The sequence below is a fragment of the Scyliorhinus canicula genome, chromosome 3 (assembly GCF_902713615.1).
Source record: "Scyliorhinus canicula chromosome 3, sScyCan1.1, whole genome shotgun sequence".
Classification (NCBI taxonomy): domain Eukaryota; kingdom Metazoa; phylum Chordata; class Chondrichthyes; order Carcharhiniformes; family Scyliorhinidae; genus Scyliorhinus; species Scyliorhinus canicula.
The window spans coordinates 273,175,366-273,194,966 of NC_052148.1; the positions used below are offsets into that span (position 1 = coordinate 273,175,366).

The 19,601-nt window shown below is 41.8% G+C and overlaps 1 protein-coding gene across 6 annotated transcripts in view; it reads left to right on the forward strand.

Annotated features, from left to right (window-relative positions):
• Positions 1-19,601, forward strand: part of uso1 (USO1 vesicle transport factor) — an 83,035-nt gene that overhangs the window by 20,238 nt on the left and 43,196 nt on the right. For 2 of the 6 annotated variants that reach the window (XM_038792854.1, XM_038792857.1), the window contains exons 5-9: positions 6,705-6,719; positions 10,871-10,974; positions 12,564-12,666; positions 15,529-15,584; positions 17,023-17,143. In XM_038792854.1, coding sequence (XP_038648782.1) covers positions 6,705-6,719; positions 10,871-10,974; positions 12,564-12,666; positions 15,529-15,584; positions 17,023-17,143 — 399 coding nt within the window. The remainder of the gene's footprint in view (positions 1-6,704; positions 6,720-10,870; positions 10,975-12,563; positions 12,667-15,528; positions 15,585-17,022; positions 17,144-19,601) is intronic. The other 4 variants (XM_038792855.1, XM_038792859.1, XM_038792856.1 and 1 more) reach the window with 2 other exon arrangements.

Sequence of the window (19,601 nt, forward strand, 5' to 3'; positions counted from 1 at the left end):
TAGTTTAAAAAGAAACTTGCTCCTTCAAAATTATTTGGGTATAACAAAAAGCTCTGAAAGTATTCCAGATCAATATTGTAACACTGTGGAAATGGTGCACAAAGGCAGAATTTATCATGCTGTTTGCAATGATCAGGTTTAAAGATTTTTAGTTTCGTTTTTATTCAGTTTTTTAAAAAAAAACAGCAAAGCTCCTCATTGACTGAGGCATTTAATGAGGTGACAATTATTACCTCAAGATGTAATGTTGTTCTGTGAATTATGGACTTTGTTAAAAGGCATTTGTCACTGTTTAACTGGCACTAAACATTTGGAGACTGTGGGGATAGGTAAACTAAAGATGTTTGAAGAGATGGAGATGCAGTGTCGGGTGGGAGAGGGTCGCAACGTGAGATGGTGGATCACTAATGGCAGTGTGAAGCTTTTGTACTGAGAGTGGGAGACTGACCCAAGGCTGATTCATAACAGTGGGTTGGTGGGTAGAGCCAAGTACTGAGTTTGAGGTAGGTCACGTAGGCTGGTGAGGAACCATCGGCCTGGAATGAGGTGGCTGAAAACAGATAGTTTTGGGGGGGTGGTTGGGATCCTGAGATTAACAGCAATGTACCAGGTAACAGTTGAAATTAGATCTTTCCCATTCTAAATAAAAACATACAGGTATTGGCAGGATTTTTTTCAATTAAACTTTGACATAAAACAATGACTCAATTGTGACACAGAAAGTAAGGAAATTATTAGGAATCTTTATATGTCGGTCATCTTAAACAAACTTTGTTGTGTTTCAGAGTAAAATAACAATTATACACCGTATTATTTAACTATCTGTAAACGCCATTGGACATATGCAAATATTCAGAGACTGATCTATTGGTGATTTTTCTCATGATCTCTGGAAAAGATCCTATTCACCTCTACCTTTTGCACTTTTAAGCCAGCTATATATTCAAATTCTGATTTGCTTTTGTTCATGTTTCTGTGCCTTTTCCCCGTTACTTGCTGATACAAAATCTTGTCAAAAACTTAGAGACGTTTTTCTGAATATATTTTCCTGTTGGCTGTGGCATTAATAGTTTTAGAAACTCAAACATTTAATTAAATGGTGTATATTTTCTGAATCCATGCCAACAATCTGGGAGAACACAAATTTATTGCAAGAAATTTCCTTGCAACGGATATTAAAGTTGCATTTAGTTAAGTAACAGGTATATTCATGAGTATATCACGTTCAGTTATACAGAAGGGAGATTGCTGCTATTGTTTGATATTGGGGTTTTCACATCGTAAGGTGGCAATCCAAGATCGATGAAGATGGAATAACAGAGAGGTCCCTCCGCATATATTTATATGTGTAGTTTCTAACAAACGTTGCGAATCCGACTGATAAATCTTAAATTGATTTAGTGTATTTCTTAGCACACTCTGAATTGTTCAGCAAGTGCTGCCCAATTACAGAATCACATCTAACTTTAGACATTATGTTCTGAGATTTGCAAGCAGGGGTTGGTTGAGTTCAGTTAGAACAAAGAACAAAGAAAATTACAGCACAGGAACAGGCCCTTTGGCCCTCCCAGCCTGCGCCGATCCAGATCCTTTATCTAAACCTGTTGTCTATTTTCCAAGGTCTACTTCCCTCTGTTCCCGCCCATTCATATACCTGTCTAGATGCTTCTTAAATGATGCTATCGTGCCCACCTCCGCTGGTAAAGCGTTCCAGGCACCCACCACCCTCTGCGTAAAAAAACTTTCCACGCACATCTCCCTTAAACTTTCCCCCTCTCACCTTGAAATCGTGACCCCTTGTAACAGACACCCCCACTCTTGGGAAAAGCTTGTTGCTGTCCACCCTGTCCATACCTCTCATAATTTTGTAGACCTCAATCAGGTCCCCCCTCAACCTCCGTCTTTCCAACAAAAACAATCCTAATCTACTCAATCTTTGTTCATAGTGCTGCCCAATACCAATACCACCCTCCATACCAGGCAACATCCTGGTGAACCTCCTCTGCACCCTCTCCAAGGCATCCACATCCTTCTGGTAATGTGGCGACCAGAACTGCATGCAGTATTCCAATTGTGGCCGAACCAAAGTCCTATACAACTGTAACATGACCTGCCAACTCTTGTACTCAATACCCCGTCCGATGAAGGCAAGCATGCTGTATGCCTTCTTGACCACTCTATATCAACCTGAGTTGCCACCTTCAGGGTACAATGGACCTGAACTCCCAGATCTCTCTGCACATCAATTTTCCCCAAGACCCTTCCATTGACCATATAGTCCGCTCTTGAATTTGATCTTCCAAAATGCATCACGTCGCATTTGCCTGGATTGAACTCCATCTGCCATTTCTCTACCCAACTCTTCAATCTATCTATATTTTGTTGTATTCTCTGACAGTCCTCCTCGCTATCTGCAACTCCACCAATCTTAGTATCATCTGCAAACTTGCTAATCAGACCACCTATACCTTCCTCCAGGTCATTTATGTAGATCACAAACAACAGTGGTCCGAGCACGGATCCCTGTGGAACACCTCTAGTCACCCTTCTCCATTTTGCGACAATCCCTTCCACCACTACTCTTTGTCTCCTGTTGCCCAGCCAGTTCTTTATCCATCTAGCTAGTACACCCTGAACCCCATACGACTTCACTTTTTCCATCAACCTGCCATGGGAAACCTTATCAAACGCCTTACTAAAGTCCATGTATACGACATCTACAGCCCTTCCCTCATCAATTAACTTTGTCACTTCCTCAAAGAATTCTATTAGGTTTGTAAGACATGACCTTCCCTGCACAAAACCATGCTGCCTATCACTGATAAGTCTATTTTCTTCCAGATGTGAATAGATCCTATCCCTCAGTATCTTCTCCAACAGTTTGCCTACCTCTGACGTCAAGCTCACAGGTCTATAATTCCCTGGATTATCCCTGCTACCCTTCTTAAACAAAGGGACAACATTAGCAATTCTCCAGTCCTCCGGGACCTCACCCATGCTCAAGGATGCTGCAAAGATATCTGTTAAGGCCCCAGCTATTTCGACCCTCGCTTCCCTCAGTAACCTGGGATAGATCCCATCCGGTCCTGGGGACTTGTCCACCTTAATGTCTTTTAGAATACCCAAAACTTCCCCCTTCCGTATGACAACTTGACCGAGAGTATTTAAACATCCATCCCTAGCCTCAAAATCTGTCTTGTCCCTCTCCTTTGTGAATACCGATGCAAAGTACTCATTAAGAATCTCCTCTGTGTCCACGCATAAATTCCCTCTTTTGTCTTTAAGTGGGCCAATCCTTTCTCTAGTTACCCTCTTGCTCCTTACATATGAATAAAATGCTTTGGGATTTTCCTTAACCCTGTTAGCCAAAGATATTTCATGACCCCTTTTAGCCCTCTTTATTGCGCGTTTGAGATTCGTCCTACTTTCCCGATATTCCTCCAAAGCTTCATCAGTTTTGAGTTGCCTAGATCCTATGTATGCTTCCTTTTTCATCTTAGCTAGTCTCACAATTTCACCCGTCATCCATGGTTCCCTAATCTTGCCATTTCTATCTTTCATTTTCACAGGAACATGTCTGTCCTGCACTCGAATCAACCTTTCCTTAAAAGACTTCCACATTTCAAATGTGGATTTACCCTTAAACAGCTGCTCCCAATCCACATTCCCTAGCTCCTGCCGAGTTTTGTTATACTCTGCCTTTCCCCAATTTAGTACTCTTCCTTTCAGACCCCTCCTGTCCTTGTCCATGAGTATTCTAAAACTTACGGAATTGTGATCGCTATTCCCAAAGTAATCACCGACTGAAACATCAACCACCTGGCCGGGATCATTCCCCAATACCAGGTCCAGTATGGCCCCTTCCCGAGTTGGACTATTTACATACTGCTCTAAAAAACTCTCCTGGATGCTCCTTACAAACTCTACTCCATCTACGCCTCCAACACTACACGAATCCCATTCAATGTTGGGGAAGTTAAAATCTCCCATCACAACCACCCTATTGCTCCTACATTTTTCTATAATCTCTCTGCATATTTGTACCTCTACTTCATGCTCGCTTTTGGGAGGCCTGTAGTAAAGTCCCAACAATGTTACTGCACCCTTCCTATTTCTTAGCTCCACCCATATTGCCTCAGTGCTCGAATCCTCCATCGTGCCCTGCTTAATCACAGCTGTGATATCATCTTTGACGAGTAATGCAACTCCTCCACCCCTTCTACCTCCCTCTCTATCCCTCCTGAAGCATCTATACCCTGGGATATTCAGTTGCCAGTCCTGCCCTTCCCTCAACCAAGTCTCAGTAATACCAATAGCATCATATTCCCAGCTACTGATCCAAGCCCTAAGTTCATCTGCCTTACCTGCTACACTTCTCGCATTAAAACAAATGCTCCTCAGCCCACCTTTGCGTTCATCATCTCTTCCCTGTCTACTCTTCCCCTTAGTCACATTGAGTTTATTGTCTCGTACCTTACTGGCTTTAGTTGCTGCTTCTTTACTGACCTCTAACTTCCTAATCTGGTTCCCATCCCCCTGCCACATTAGTTTAAAACCTCCCCAACAGTGTTCGCAAAAGCACCCCCTAGGACATTGGTTCCAGTCCTGCCCAGGTGTAGACCATCCGGTTTGTAATGGTCCCACCGCCCCCAGAACCAGTTCCAATGTCCCAAAAATCTGAACCCCCTCCCTCATGCACCATCTCTCAAGCCACGTATTCATTCTGACTATTCTTGAATTTCTACTCTGACTGTCCCGTGGCACTGGTAGCAATCCTGAGATTACTACCTTTGAGGTCCTACTTTTTAACTTATCTCCTAACTCCCTAAATTCTGATTGTAGGACCTCTTCCCTTTTTTTACCTATATCGTTGGTGCCTATATGCACCACGACAACTGGCTGTTCACCCTCCCCCTTCAGTATGTCCTGCAGCCGATCTGAGACATCCCTGACCCGAGCACCCGGGAGGCAACATACCATTTGGGAGTCTCATTTTCGACCACAGAAACGCCTGTCTACTCCCCTTACAATTGAATCCCCTATGACTATAGCCCTGCCAGTCTTTTTCCTGCCCTTCTGTGCAGCAGAGCTAGCCACGGTGCCATGAGCATGGCTACTACTGCCTTCTCCTGGCGAGTCATCTCCCCCAACAGTATCCAAAATGGTATACCTGTTTTGGAGAGAGATGACCGCAGGGGACACCTGCACTGCCTTCCTGCTCTTTCTCTGCCTTTTGGTCACCCATTCCCTGTCTCCGTCACCAATCCTAATCTGCGGTGTGACCAACTCACTGAACGTGCTATCCACGACCTCCTCAGCATCGCGGATGCTCCAAAGTGAGTCCATCCGCAGCTCCAGAGCCGTCATGCGGTCTAACAGGAGCTGCAGCTGGACACACTTCCCGCACATGAAGAAGTCAGGGGCATCGGCCGCGTCCCTGAACTCCCCATTGCGCACGAGGAGCATAACACGGGTCTGGGATCTCCTGCCATTTTTACCCTTTACCTTAACTGATTACAAATATAGTATTAAATAATTAATAAGTGAAAGGAATAAAGATTTTACTTACCAATCACAATACTCACCAACACACGAAGAGTTAAATTTCTCCCAGCAACTGCTAATTGGAGCATTTTCCTTGCCAGCCAATCAGGTCACTGCTTTTCTGTGATGTCACCCTTCAAGGTAATTTTTTTAAGAGACTCTGCCTATTCCGAATAATGATGAGACGTGCTGTTTGATACGATCCATGTCCAGTTTTAGGACAAATGGTCTTCATACCTGACATCGCATCGGCATTGAAGTTCATATCCCATATTACTCATTTGTGAGATCGGCAGAACATCTTTTAGGCTTGACAGCAGCATCTTGTTTGTGGAAAATACTGCTCATGTTGCCATTCCATATTAGCGGTGTGAAACAGCTTCACCTGCTGCTCAAATCTTTGAGACACTTTACCCTCCCAGAGTAATTTGAGGTAGGCTGGGCAGTTTTCAGGTCCAGCAGTTGTGGAAGTGGGCCTATTCATGAGTACACATGGCACACAGCAAGCAATAATCTGACTGATTGGGTTAGACATTATTCTGCAGGATAGCTTTGATGTGCCCTATTTCAGCGTCGAGCTCGCACGGTGAGCCAATGGCTCGGGCCCTATTGCAAGGTTGCCGATAAGACCAATCTTGTAGCAAATGGAGCTGTAAGAATCCCAAAGTTTTTATATTGACCAAATTTCCCTTTGAAATTTGGAATTCTTGCATCATCCTGAAGCGTGCTGGACTAAAAGCTTCAGTAGCATGTACTTTTCAGCAGTACTCAAATCCTGTACTAAATAACTTGGGTGTTTTGTATGATTTGGATTTTTTGTTCTGGCCTTAAAAGTTTGGTGCTGAGCATCAGCGGGTAATCGTGTTGGGTGTACATGAAGACCTGAAGCATTTTTCTGCCCTCGACTAATCTTAGTCATTTGAGACACTGTGCGCACAAATAGGAAAAATTTGGGAATAATACACCTTTAAAAGTAGCATGATTTGTTTCCCCCCCCCCCCCAAAGTGCTTTTATTTCTAAATTTGTATTCTGGCATGTTTCATCGCCATATTTGTTTTGAGCATCAGTCCTTCAGCATGTCTGCTGCAAACAATTCTTTGCATTTGTGACAATCTGTTTTGTCTCAGTTGATGTTTCTTCTCTTTCATGTATAATTCAGCAGATGAATCTGAAGGTAAAAATTTAATTTTGTACGCCACTGCTTCAAATAAATTTGCAAATTAAAATTACATTTCAAGTTTTAACAGCCTGCACAAACCTTGAATGCGGACCTATTAGCTGGACTAATGGTTTTTTGGTTTTTCTTTGAAGGTGAGGGTGCATCTAATACTAATAGAAAAAGCAACTAATAACAATTAGCAAAGATAATTAAATTTGGTGTGTGGGCCCATGCCCAACTCTTCTGAAAATGCATGTTTTTTTTCTCATAATAAACTAATACTCCTGGTTTGAAAGGCTAATCAGGTAACAAATTATTTAGAAATGTTGTCTTCAGAAGCAGCTCAATCACTAATCTTAAAGTAGAACAAAGCTTTCAACATTAAGTAGGTATGTATTGAGAATTTGGATTTGCATGACTGTCTACATTGTGTGAGGTGACTAGCTAAACACTTTTAGATGGTGTATTTAGATTTTTTGATGTATATGCACAGGATGGTAGATAGTTTATGCACAAATTGAATTGAGCGATTTTTGTTTTGGATTTGAGTGATTGCATTTTGAAAGTTTCCTGGCAATCCAATACTGAAAGAGCGCTTGGGGAATTTGAGATTTAAAGCCTTTAAAATAAGTATTGATTTTATATAGAAATCTGAGCAATCTGGTTGAGCATAAGTAACAATCTGCTTATAGAACATAGAAAATACAGTGCAGAAGGAGGCCATTCAGCCCATTGAGTCTGCACCGACCCACTTAAGCCCTCACTTCCACCTTATCCCCGTAACCCAATACCCCTCCTAATCTTTTTGGTCACGAAGGGAAATTTATCATGGCCAATCACCTAACCTGCACGTCTTTGGACTGTGGGAGGAAACCGGAGCACCTGGAGGAAACTCACACAGACACTGGGTGAGCGTGCAGACACCGCGCAGACAGTGACCCAGCGGGGAATCAAACCTGGGACCCTGGTGCTGTGAAGCCACAGTGCTACCGTGCTGCTTCTGTTGGACAAGAGCTTTTCAATTACAACCTTATTTTTCTCACCTGATTCTTTAATTTTCTCCTTTTTCGTTTAATTTCTTAATCTTTTCATGTTGAAGGCCTTTGCTACTGCTAGAAATACTGGGCTTGTCCAGACTGTATAGAATTCTGTCCTCTTTGTTTGATTTAGCAAAACAATAGAAATGCTGAGATTTACCGCTGCCTTGGCATTAATGAATTTAATGAATCATGATTCCGAGACGGGTAGTTGGCGCGATGCAACTTTGAGTCTGTAACTCGCGAGTATTAGTTTAAATGCAGGAGAGTCAATAGACCTGTCTAATCCTGAGGAGATTGTACTAACACTGATGAGACTGATCTGTACAAACCCATGTACAATTTTATACAATAAAAGACTGCAGGCGCTAAATCTTTAAAGTCAGATTTTATTGCCTGTCCGTTTGGTCAGTTTAAAGGTCAGGTCTGTTTTTTCGTATTCATTCATGGGATGTGGGTGTCGCAGGCTGTGCCAGCATTGATTGCCCATCCCTAATTGCCCCGAGGGGCAGTTAAGAGTCAACCACATTGCTGTAGGTCTGGAGTCACATGTGGGCCAGACTGGGTAAGGACGGCAGATTTCCTTCCCTAAAGGACATTAATGAACCAGATTGGTTTTTACAACAATCGACAATGGTTTCATATTCATCATTAGATTTTTAATTCACAATTTTTATTGAATTCAAATTTCACCATCTGCAGTGGTGGGATTTGAACCTGCGACCCCAGAGCATTACCCTGGGTTTCTGGATTACTAGTCCAGTGACGGCAGTTGGTAGAGAATGAAAACCAGGGACCCCAACCACGTAGTTGCCTTGGATGGAGAGAGAGAGAGAATGTGATTGGTAGGAATGGAGATGACTTGGGGAGATATAAGGAATTGGGTGGAAATGCCATAGGAAGAACAGTATTGGGATGACATGGAGAAGGTGGGTGAGATGACAGAATTGGTAAAGTGTGGCAAAATGGCAGGGAAACATTATTTGATACTCAAAAGCTATTCTTCTTGCAAAAAAATGAAAATTCACTAGATTTGAATGTAAACTTCCAGGAAAGATGCAAGGTGACTTAAAAGACAAACATCAGCATTGATTCTATAATTGAAGAGGTTGGTAATAGTATGTACCTTCCCGAGCTTCTGTACGGTCGAATTCCAATGGGCATGTTACCGCACGACTTAGATTTAAGGGTAGTCATAATGTGAAGGAATTTTGATCCTAACGAAGCACTTTGCTCAGGAGCAAGATTGGTAGGATGCTTTTCTTTTAGATGTTTAAATTATAACAAGCCGATTGCAATGAAATAGTGATTATTCGTAACATATCATTGAGCCCATCAGATGTAATCTTGTCTTTTAAACTGTGGAGAAAACAGTTCCCAATTAAATTTCCACATTGTATAACTATAAAGTAGTCACAAGGCTAGACTCTTGGTAACATTTTTATTTCTAAGTCTGTTTTAAGATTCCTCGGTCTGTTTTTACACACAGGACTGCTTTGTATAGCTTTTTCCAGAATGAGAACTGATTCTGTTAAAGCTTTAATGCAAAATTAAAAATTCTGTATGTAAAAAAAAACTGAGTAATGGTACTAAGTTGACTGCAAATGTAATAATTGGTCGCTGCTGGTTTGAATAAAACACTGGGAAATGCTGGAAGCACTCAGAAGGTTGGTCAGTATCTGTGAAGCGAGGAAGGTCGGGTAAATCTTTTTGACCTGTTAATTAAAACCCAATTTTGTATGCAATGATAATTAGGATCACATTCCATTGTCTTCCTGCTGTTAATATATCTGCAATACGCCTAATGTATATTAGAATTGAATTGCAGTCAGAATTCATTGGGAGTTAATGTAACTGTTTTGCTAAGAAATTAGGAAGATTCATAAATCTGTGTAGATCACTGGTTCTCTCTCAATTAGGCGTCACACCGTAGGATGTCCGGGTCTAGGAGACAGTACAGAGGAGTTCTATTTGAATGATACCAGGGATGAGGGAAGTCAATTACCTGGAGAGACTGGAGAAGCCGAGATTGTTCTCCTTTATAGCAGAGGCGATTAACAGGAGATTAATAATAGTAGAAGGGTTGCAGTGACAAAAGCATTGACAGCCAAAGGACACAAGATTTTGGCAAAAAATACAGGGGTGGATGAGAATTTTGTTTACGTAGTGAGTTGTGATTTGGAATGCGCTACGTCTAAAGGTTGTGGGAGATGATTCAATAATAAATTGCCAAGGGGAATTTGATGATTGACTTGAAAAGGGAAAAATTGAATGGGTCTGGGGAAAGAGAAGGGGTTGGGGTGATGGGGAGTGGGACTAATCAGAGTTCTTACAAAGAACTGGCACAAGCTTGATAGACTGAGTGGCCTTGTGTGCTATGATTCCGATTCTCCTCAGCCTCAGTGCAGGTAATTACTGTCTTTTCTTTTATTCATTCATGCGATGTCACTGACTAGGCCAGCAATTACTGCCTATCCCTAATTTTCCCTTGAGAAGGTGGTGGTGAGCTTCCTTTTTGAGCCGCTGCAGTCCATGTGGCGTAGGTACACCCACAGTGCTGTTAGGGAGGGCGTTCCAGGATTTTGACCCAGCGACAGTGAATGGCGATTTCCAAGTCGGGATTATGAGTGGCTTTTCGGGAACTTGCAGATGTGTCTGCTGCCCTTGCCTTTCTCGATGGTAGATTTCATGCCTTTGGATGGTGCTGTCGTGGGAGCCTTGATGGCCGGTAACTAACAATTAATCATTTTAAGGAGCGAAATCATGCTCTGGAAATATTTGCAGGTAATTCAAATTTGCACGTTGTGCACACAGGGAACTGAAAATAGTATTTCTGTTACCTTTCTACCACTTTTTTCAAATACCATAGGAATGTTTTAACATAAATTTGAATTCTTCCCAAATTCAAAGACTTTGATTCTTAAAACCTGGTAAATTCTATTGTGTATTTACAAACCTTTTTGATCTTTTTGCTGTGCTGTCCTTATTGTTTAATGATTTTCTATTATAACAGCTTCTTCCTTCTCATTGTACTTGCCTCATCTCTAAATTGCGGTGGTACCCAAGTCTAGTCCTCTGACTTGACATCACACTTGATTTCTTTTCCCTCCTATTTTTATCTTTTTGCAGAGGAGAACGCCCAGAAGACCAATTCTGATGATCTGGCTGGGCAGTTCGCAGAGATCTATATCAAAAACCAAGAAAATCTAACCCTACTGTTATCCTTGTTGGAGGTGAGTTTTCTGATTCCATTTTTAAGAAAATCAGGAAGTGTGAAAATACTGGGGAAACTGATCCACAGATTCATTATATTGTACTCCTGATGTTTTTCACCGCATTGGGGCAATCAGCAATGGGAGAAATGGGTTTACCGAGGCTTTGTGGAGAGAAGCAAACTCTGATATTGGCCGAATTGACAGGAAGGGGACTGAGCTGGAAAGTGAAGAATGCCAACTAGTTCACCTTAAAGTCAAACCAAAGCAGTTGAGCTTCTTGGGAGCAAAATGCAAGGTGTCTTCCAATCTGCTGCTACTGTGTGTCGGTAATGGAAGGAATAAATGTTTACGGTGGTGGATGGGGTGTCAGTCGAGCGGGGCTGCTTTGTCCTGGATGGTGTTGAGCTTCTTGAGAGTTGTTGGAGCTGCACTCGTCCAGGCAAGTGGAGAGTATTCCATTACATTCCTGACTTCAGCCTTGTAGATGGTGGGCATCTTTTTTGTTTTTGGGGGGAGGGGGGGTTCAGGCAGTGAGTTACTCGCTGCAAAATTCCCAGCCTATGATCTGCTCTTGTAGCCACAGTATTTATATGGCTGGTCCAATTTAGTTTCTGGTCAATGGTAATCCTCCCAGAATGTTGATAGTGGGGAATTCAGTGATGTTAATGCCATGGCAAGGGACAATGGTTAGATCCTCTCTTGTTGAAGATTGACTGGCACTTGCGTGGCGTGAATGTTGCTTGCCACTTATCAGCCCAAGCCTGAATATTGTCCAGGTCTTGCTGCACATGGGTGCGGTCTGTTTCAGTACCTGAGGAATTGCGAGTGATGATACTGAACATTGTGCGATCATCAGTGAATGTTCTCACCTCTGACCTCAAATGATAGAAGGAAGTTCATTGATGAAGCAGCTGGAGATGGTTGGCCTTGAACACCACCCAGAAGTGATGTCCTGGGACTGACGAAATGTACTGTATCATCACTCGGGCGTTTAATTTAAAACGCTTTGAACTAGTAAATTGCTTTTCCCCTATTTTGTGCAATTCTAAATTAGTATGCTGCAGTTTCATGGAATTTATTGATTGAATCAGTCTACAAATTTACTGTTAAACCAGGTGTAGAGAAAAGCAATTGCACAGTTTTGGGGGAAATGTGTTTCTTTTTCAGGAGAGAGAGCTTGGCTTTCTGACTGTGCTTGTAGAGTATGCATGTTAAAAGTTTGTCTTTTGCGGGATAATTAGGTGACTTTTCCATCGGTATTGCATTGCTGTCTGTAAACTTTGGCTGTGCCACTGCGAACCTAAAGACGATTCACCATTTTTCTTTAGCTCCCATCACCTGCTGTTTCATTGCCACTACCTCTTTGTATTTCCCAAACTCTACCCTCCACACGTCCCACTCAGCAATCTGCTCAATTGGATGCAATGAAATGAGCCTGGCATTAATTGGTGTCTGCAACTAGCCATAATATCAGACTGCTGACTGTCTATTTAGTGTTCAGTTTATCTCCTGACAGGTTTTTTTTATGGCTGCTGTACTTTGTTATAAAATATAGCAAACTTTTCATGGTTTTTAACATGTCAAACTCAACTTTTGTTTTGTTTCAGGAGTTTGATTTTCATGTGCGTTGGCCTGCAGTGAAACTTCTAACTGCCCTTTTAAAAAACCAGGGTCCGCAAGTTCAACAGATTATCCTTGTCAGCCCATTGGGTAAGGGTCTGGTTTACTCTGAACAGTGCACAAGAGGTAAAAGTTGAACAAGCTGAAAGTATTGTATGAAAGAAACCTCATAAACTCACAACAACATTAAACTTAGCAAGTGCAATAGTTAATGTCATCCATGTTGATGGCCCAAATCTAGATGAAGTTAAAATTCACTCCCATGTCCATTTGAAGTGCAACATTTTCGATTACTGACGTCAAAATTGTCATGCTTTTTTTTTAGTGACGAAAAGAATTAAATGGGGTGGCTTAACATTTAGCAAAAATAAAACCGTCTCATTGAATCTTCATTAGAAAGTTGTATATTCTAGATATACTGCCTGCTGATCGATTTTAATATCGGATTATATTTCTTTTGCTAAATTATGTATAATTTGTTCAGTAACATAAAACTAAATCCTAGACCTTGGAACTTGTGATTGTGTGAAAAGTTTAAGTTCTTGTCTACCCTACGGATTCCGTTGTTATCAACTTGCTGCCCATGAAGAGAAAATGTTTCAACATCTAGTGTTCAACATGGATGCGATATATGGATAGACGAGGACTTGCAATTTGTTAACAAATCTGCCCACTGGAGATTAATCCGGATTCTTCTATTGAACTGGAACAGTTCCATTTAACAGTAACACGTCTTTATTTAGAGTGGGCCAAAGGTTTACCTTCCCTGGCAGGCAGCATATATATATATATATATATATATATATATATAGATAGATGATCCAGAGATTATAATGAATGAGAAAAAAAGAGAGCTTGAGAGAAACAATAAGTTTAGGACCTAGTGAATGTGGCAGCAAAGATTCTATTTCAAAGGCTGTTTGACAGCCTGAATCTATTCCCAATGCTGATGATCCAAATCCCTTACTGATTGTAACAAGAGACCCTTGTTTTGGGCCTGGGTTTAGAAAACATCAAAGTATATTATGAAGTTCACCTCTCCTATAATTGTTTTTTGATTTGGGTTACGATGAGCACAAGAGCCTGCCTTTCAGGTGTTATGCAACAGAGTTCTTAAGCATTCTAATCAAAAAAACAAGCTTTATTCTACGAATTTGGTTAACATTTGTATAAACACACACAGTAAGAATTTTTATCAACTACAAACGTAATGACCCCACACAGCTACAGTGTGTATAACCCTTAATGAATTCCCCCTTAACTGTTCCAATTCAATAACAAAATCCAAGTAAAACCAGACACCCCTTTTCAAAGGTGTGGCCCAGCACACGGCATTCTTACCGGTATGAGACTTGTTATTGATATTCTGTTCCCCGTTCGAAACAGCATGTTTGAATTCCTTTCGGAAAGCAATTATCTCTTTTAAGTTATCTAGCAGTCTGGAAACAGCTTTTAAAAAATGAAGATAGAGAAACACAAATTTCAACCTGTGCAGTTCAAAAACATTCCAAACTCAAAGCGAAAGTAAAACTCCGAGACACAGCCCAGCTCCACCCACATAATGATATCACTGAAGCCATGTGATAAAACAAAAACATTTCTTGAAGAGACATTCCCATGGCACTCTTAAAGGTTGGACAGCGCCAATCCACTCTTGGTGAGGATTGCCCATGCCAATTATTTCCAATTCCAGTCAGAGATCCCTCCGATTTAGTGTGAGGGATGGGAGGTAGTGGGGTTAAATATCCCCCAGTGATGGAATTGAGTGGTTTTCTTAAGACGGGGCAGAATGAGAGATCACACAAAGTGAACGCAGGAGCGGTCGTGTTTTCACAAGCTCAACTTTAAATCTTTATTTTTATCCTTGTGCGCATCTTTAATGTTTTCTTTTTTCGGTTTACAAGGCTTTACCATATATCTGATGTGGATCTCCCTTTTTGACTGTGCTATTGTCCTGGAATTGCTCCAGTGCCTCTCCTGACTGCATACTCCCTACCACCTTCCTAACTTCCTCCACCTCCAACAGTTCCTCCAATGCTCCTCCACCCTTGCTCACGACAGCCCCTCCAAAAACTCCACTATGTCCGAATCATCCTCCAGCAGCTCCGAACTGCACAACTTCTTATAAAATGCTACTGTATAAACACTCCATTCGCCTTCTCCAGTAGCGGCACCAGCCTGCTCCTGCTCTCGCACTTGAATAATTTCCAGGGAGGCCGCCTGCTGCCTCAACTGGCTCTCCAGCATTCGACTGGACTTTTCCCCATACTCATAAACCGCCCCCTTCACCCATCTCAACTGTCGCACCACTTTATCTGTGGATACCAAATCAAACTGTGTCTGCAACAACTTTGTGCTTCCCATAAGCTCTGGAGTAGGGTTCTCTGAATATTTCCCATCCACCTCCAATATCGCATTCACCAACTGCTCACGTTGCTCCTTTGCTTCCCTGTCCACCTGCACCTTGTATGCAATCGCTCCCCCCCTCCCCCCTCCTCCCCCCTCCCCCTTCCTCCTCCCCCCCCCCCCTCACTGCCATTCTATTGAGCGCGAAACTCAATTCAAAATCATATGGACAGGTTGTTAAATATAAAGACACGTAGCTCTGCACAAATACACTATTTTAAAGCCATCAAAGGAATCCTGAAAGAAGCTTAAAGACAAACTGTATCACAGACCAAAAATTGATGAAGGAACGTGAAACATTATGATGAACACACAGAATTACAAATTTAGGTCATGTGTATTTTAAGATCCACTAACAAAAAATGAACTTGCAGAGGAGAGTGAGTGTATATTCAGTGTGAATACACTTTTGAGCAAAATGTGAGCAGCTGGGGGATTGTCTGTAGCAATATGTTGCCTTTGAAGATGCTGTACAATTTTGCATGAGGTATTGAATAACTGATTCTTTTTCAGAAAGTATTATTAACTGTGAGCATTAATGTACAGGTGTGTCCAGGATGATGGATTTGCTTGCAGATTCCAGAGAAGTAATTCGCAATGATGTAAGTATCCTCTCCTTGAACCACCTTCAACATACCAGCCAAAACTGGAAAGAAAACATGAGACTGCATATTTAGTAATAGTTTTTAATATTTGGTCAATGTGGGTTCAGACCCATCGCACCAGTCTGCCACTGGAACACCAGTTTTCACCACAGCCTTTGAGTTGCTGTGAAGTTCGTAATGAGGATCAATGATGACTCTCGCTTTTCCCCCCAATGAAATGATAATCTACCCGATTTGTATCTAGTTTGAGTGAATCAGTGCAAGCAAATCTCAGCATTTCATTTCAGGAGAGATGGTATTTGTTAGACCATAAGACCATGAGACACAGGAGGAGAATTAGGCCACCCGGCCCATTGAGTCTGCTCCGCCATTCAATCATGGCTGATATTTTTCTCATCCCCAATGTAGTGACACGTTCTCTGGCTATTTGCATTTGTTTTTTATTATGTTGCATTATCAGAGTTGTATCTGGGGTTCTGAAATTCGGTGTCTGTGACCAGATTAATTCAGTGAGACTAAACTGCCAATTTTTGTGCCACGGCGATGCACTCCAAATTGTAATATAAACTGTTTCAGTAGGATATTGGTTGTGCACCTTTTTCACCCTCAAGGACATTGAGCTGACCGAGCAGAACAGTGGTGGATTCAGCTCCTCCTACTTTTCCATTTGAGAATTTGCTTTCAACTTTGGTTATAAGGCATCCATGATTGAACACAGAGTTGTAACATGCATGGCTCACTACCTTCAGCCAACTGTAACATTTCTGACCACGCAGAAGTCTGAGTCATTTATTAATTGTAATATGTTTAGTAGGTTTGCCCTGAATAATACCTTTGTGTTTTCAGTGCTTTTGAAATATCAAAAGCATGCAATCACAAGTATTAGGTGTGCTACTCATAGTTTGTCTATTTTTTAAAAATCACCCTTTTAGGGATGGTTTTATTTCTGCTTTTTAAACCAAAGTATTTTCCTGTGATTTCTCATTCACAAAGCCATCTCTTCTCCGGTGAAGTGGAGGTTTGTGCTTTCAAAGCTTTAAAGGATAGTGCACTGAATCTTCTACCATGATGCGACCCCACATTTATTTATAGTCTTGAATTTAGTTCATGTTTATCTGGCTTAGGGTTTTAGCGAAACTATAAAGCAGCTATTTCTATTTTATCTCTAGTTTGATGGTGGGAGAGAATGAAGATTTTAAAAAGGAAAGGTAGTAAAAAGATCTTCATCACTGGTTTAGGGGCTGGTTTAGCTCACTGAGCTAAATCGCTGGCTTTTAAAGCAGACCAAGCAGGCCAGCAGCACGGTTCGATTCCTGTACCAGCCTCCCCGGACAGGCGCCGGAATGTGGCGACGAGGGTCTTTTCACAGTAACTTCATTGAAGCCTACTCGTGACAATAAGCGATTTTCATTTCATTTTCTTTTTTCCTCCCCAGGGTCTGCTGTTGCTGCAACAATTAACAAAAGCCAATGCGGCCATTCAGAAGATTGTAGCTTTTGAAAATGCCTTTGAACGCCTGCTGGATATTATCACTGAAGAAGGGATGAGTGATGGAGGTAACCCTAAACCTAAACATTTACTGAATTAACAAGTTTCCTGCAAACTAAAGCCTGCCACAGATATTTATTTTTCAATTGCATTGTTATAAAAATCTTACCTTTAACTTGCTGAAGTTGCAATGGAGTTTGCTAGTGAATCTGCCTTTCATTTTAACAAAGTAATTTGAAGCTGAAAGTCCTTCGACTGTGATGTATTCTTCCTTTCACGTTGATTTGGAATATTTCTGACTGTGAGAATCTTGGTGTTGCTGCAAATGTGACTTAGCCCCGTCACTCCTATAGAATCAGTGCTGCATATTGTGTGGTTATTAGTTGTAATTTAACAAGCTCACAGAGCAGAGTGAAAGGATGGTGGGCGCAATTACAATTTTCCAGAGGGTTTGGACATTGCAGAAACATCTGAAATGGGACTACAATTGTTGGTGTTGGCTATTATTTTACGGTAAATGGTGCTGAAGAAGCTATTCGCACTTATCGTAGGGATTTGGCCGTTTACATCTGTGCAAATCGAGAAAAAGAGGAGGGTCTGAATAGAATTTTCCAAAAATCCGTCGAAGGGAATCGATGACATGTCTCATCAACATAAAGGACAAGGTTAGGTCAGAAGATTATAGGGACACAATTGCCAAGCATTTCAAGTAATGTTAATCGAGACTAATCAATGTTGAAATAAAAACTAGGTGCTGGAAAAACCCAGCAGGTCTGGCAGCATCTGTAGAGAGAGAGAGAGAAACAGTTAACGATTGGAGTCCAGTGTGACTCTTCAGTCAGCATTTATCTTGAAAGGCAAATCCTCTATGGGTTGAATATAGGTAATATGGGTTGAAGTCAGAAATAGGAAAGAAGCAGTCACCTTGTTGGGAGTTTTCTATAGGCCCCCCAATAGCAGCAGAGATGTGGAGGAACCGATTGGGAAACAGATTTTGGAAAGGTGCAGAAGTCACAGGGTAGTAGTCATGGGTGACTTCAACTTCCCAAACATTGAGTGGAAATTCTTTAGATCAAATAGTTTGGATGGGGTAGTGTTTGTGCAGTGTGTCCAGGAAGCTTTTCTAACACATTATGTAGATTGTCCGACCAGAGGGGAGGCCATATTGGATTTAGTATTTGGTAATGAACCAGGGCAGGTGATAGATTTGTTAGTTGGGGAGCATTTTGGAGGTAGTGACCACAATTCTGTGACTTTCACTTTAGTTATGGAGAGGGATAGGTGCGTGCAACAGGGCAAGGTTTACAATTGGGGGAAGGGTAAATACAATGCTGTCAGACAAGAATTGAAGTGCAGAAGTTGGGAACATAGGCTGTCAAGAAGGACACAAGTGAAATGTGGAACTTGTTCAAGGAACAGGTACTGCTACTGCGTGTCTTTGATATGTATGTTCCTGTCAGGCAGGGAAGAGATGGTCGAGTGAGGGAACCATGGTTGACAAGAGAGGTTGAATGTCTTGTTAAGAGGAAGAAGGAGACTTATGTAAGGCTGAAGAAACAAGGTTCGGACAGGGCGCTGGAGGGATACAGGAGGGAACTGAAGAAAGGGATTAGGAGAGCTAAGAGAGGGCATGAAAAATATTTGGCAGGTAGGATCAAGGAAAACCCCAAGGCCTTTTACACATATGTGAGAAATATGAGAATGACTAGAGCGAGGGTAGGTCCGATCAAGGACAGTAGCGGGAGATTGTGTATTAAGTCTGAAGAGATAGGAGAGGTCTTCAACAAGTATTTTTCTTCAGTATTTACAAACGAGAGGGGCCATATTGTTGGAGAGGACAGTGTGAAACAGACTGATAAGCTCGAGGAGATACTTGTCAGGAAGGAAGATGTGTTGCGCGTTTTGAAAAACTTGAGGATAGACAAGTCCCCCGGTTCTGACGGGATATATCCAAGGATTCTATGGGAAGCAAGAAATGAAATTGCAGAGCCGTTGGCAATGATCTTTTCGTCCTCGCTGTCAACAGGGGTGGTACCAGAGGATTGGAGAGTGGCGAATGTCGTGCCCCTGTTCAAAAAAGGAAATAGGGATAACCCTGGGAATTACAGGCCAGTTAGTCTTACTTCGGTGGTAGGCAAAGTAATGGAAAGGGTACTGAGGGATAGGATTTCTGAGCATCTGGAAAGACAGTGCTTGATTAGGGATAGTCAGCACGGATTTGTGAGGGGTAGGTCTTGCCTTACAAGTCTTATTGACTTCTTTGAGGAGGTGACCAAGCATGTGGATGAAGGTAAAGCAGTGGATGTAGTGTACATGGATTTTAGTAAGGCATTTGATAAGGTTCCCCATTGTAGGCTTGTGCAGAAAGTAAGGAGGCATGGGATAGTGGGAAATTTGGCCAGTTGGATAACAAACTGGCTAACCGATAGAAGACAGAGTGGTGGTGGATGGCAAATATTCAGCCTGAATCCCAGTTACCAGTGGCATACCGCAGGGATCATTTCTGGGTCCTCTGCTGTTTGTGAT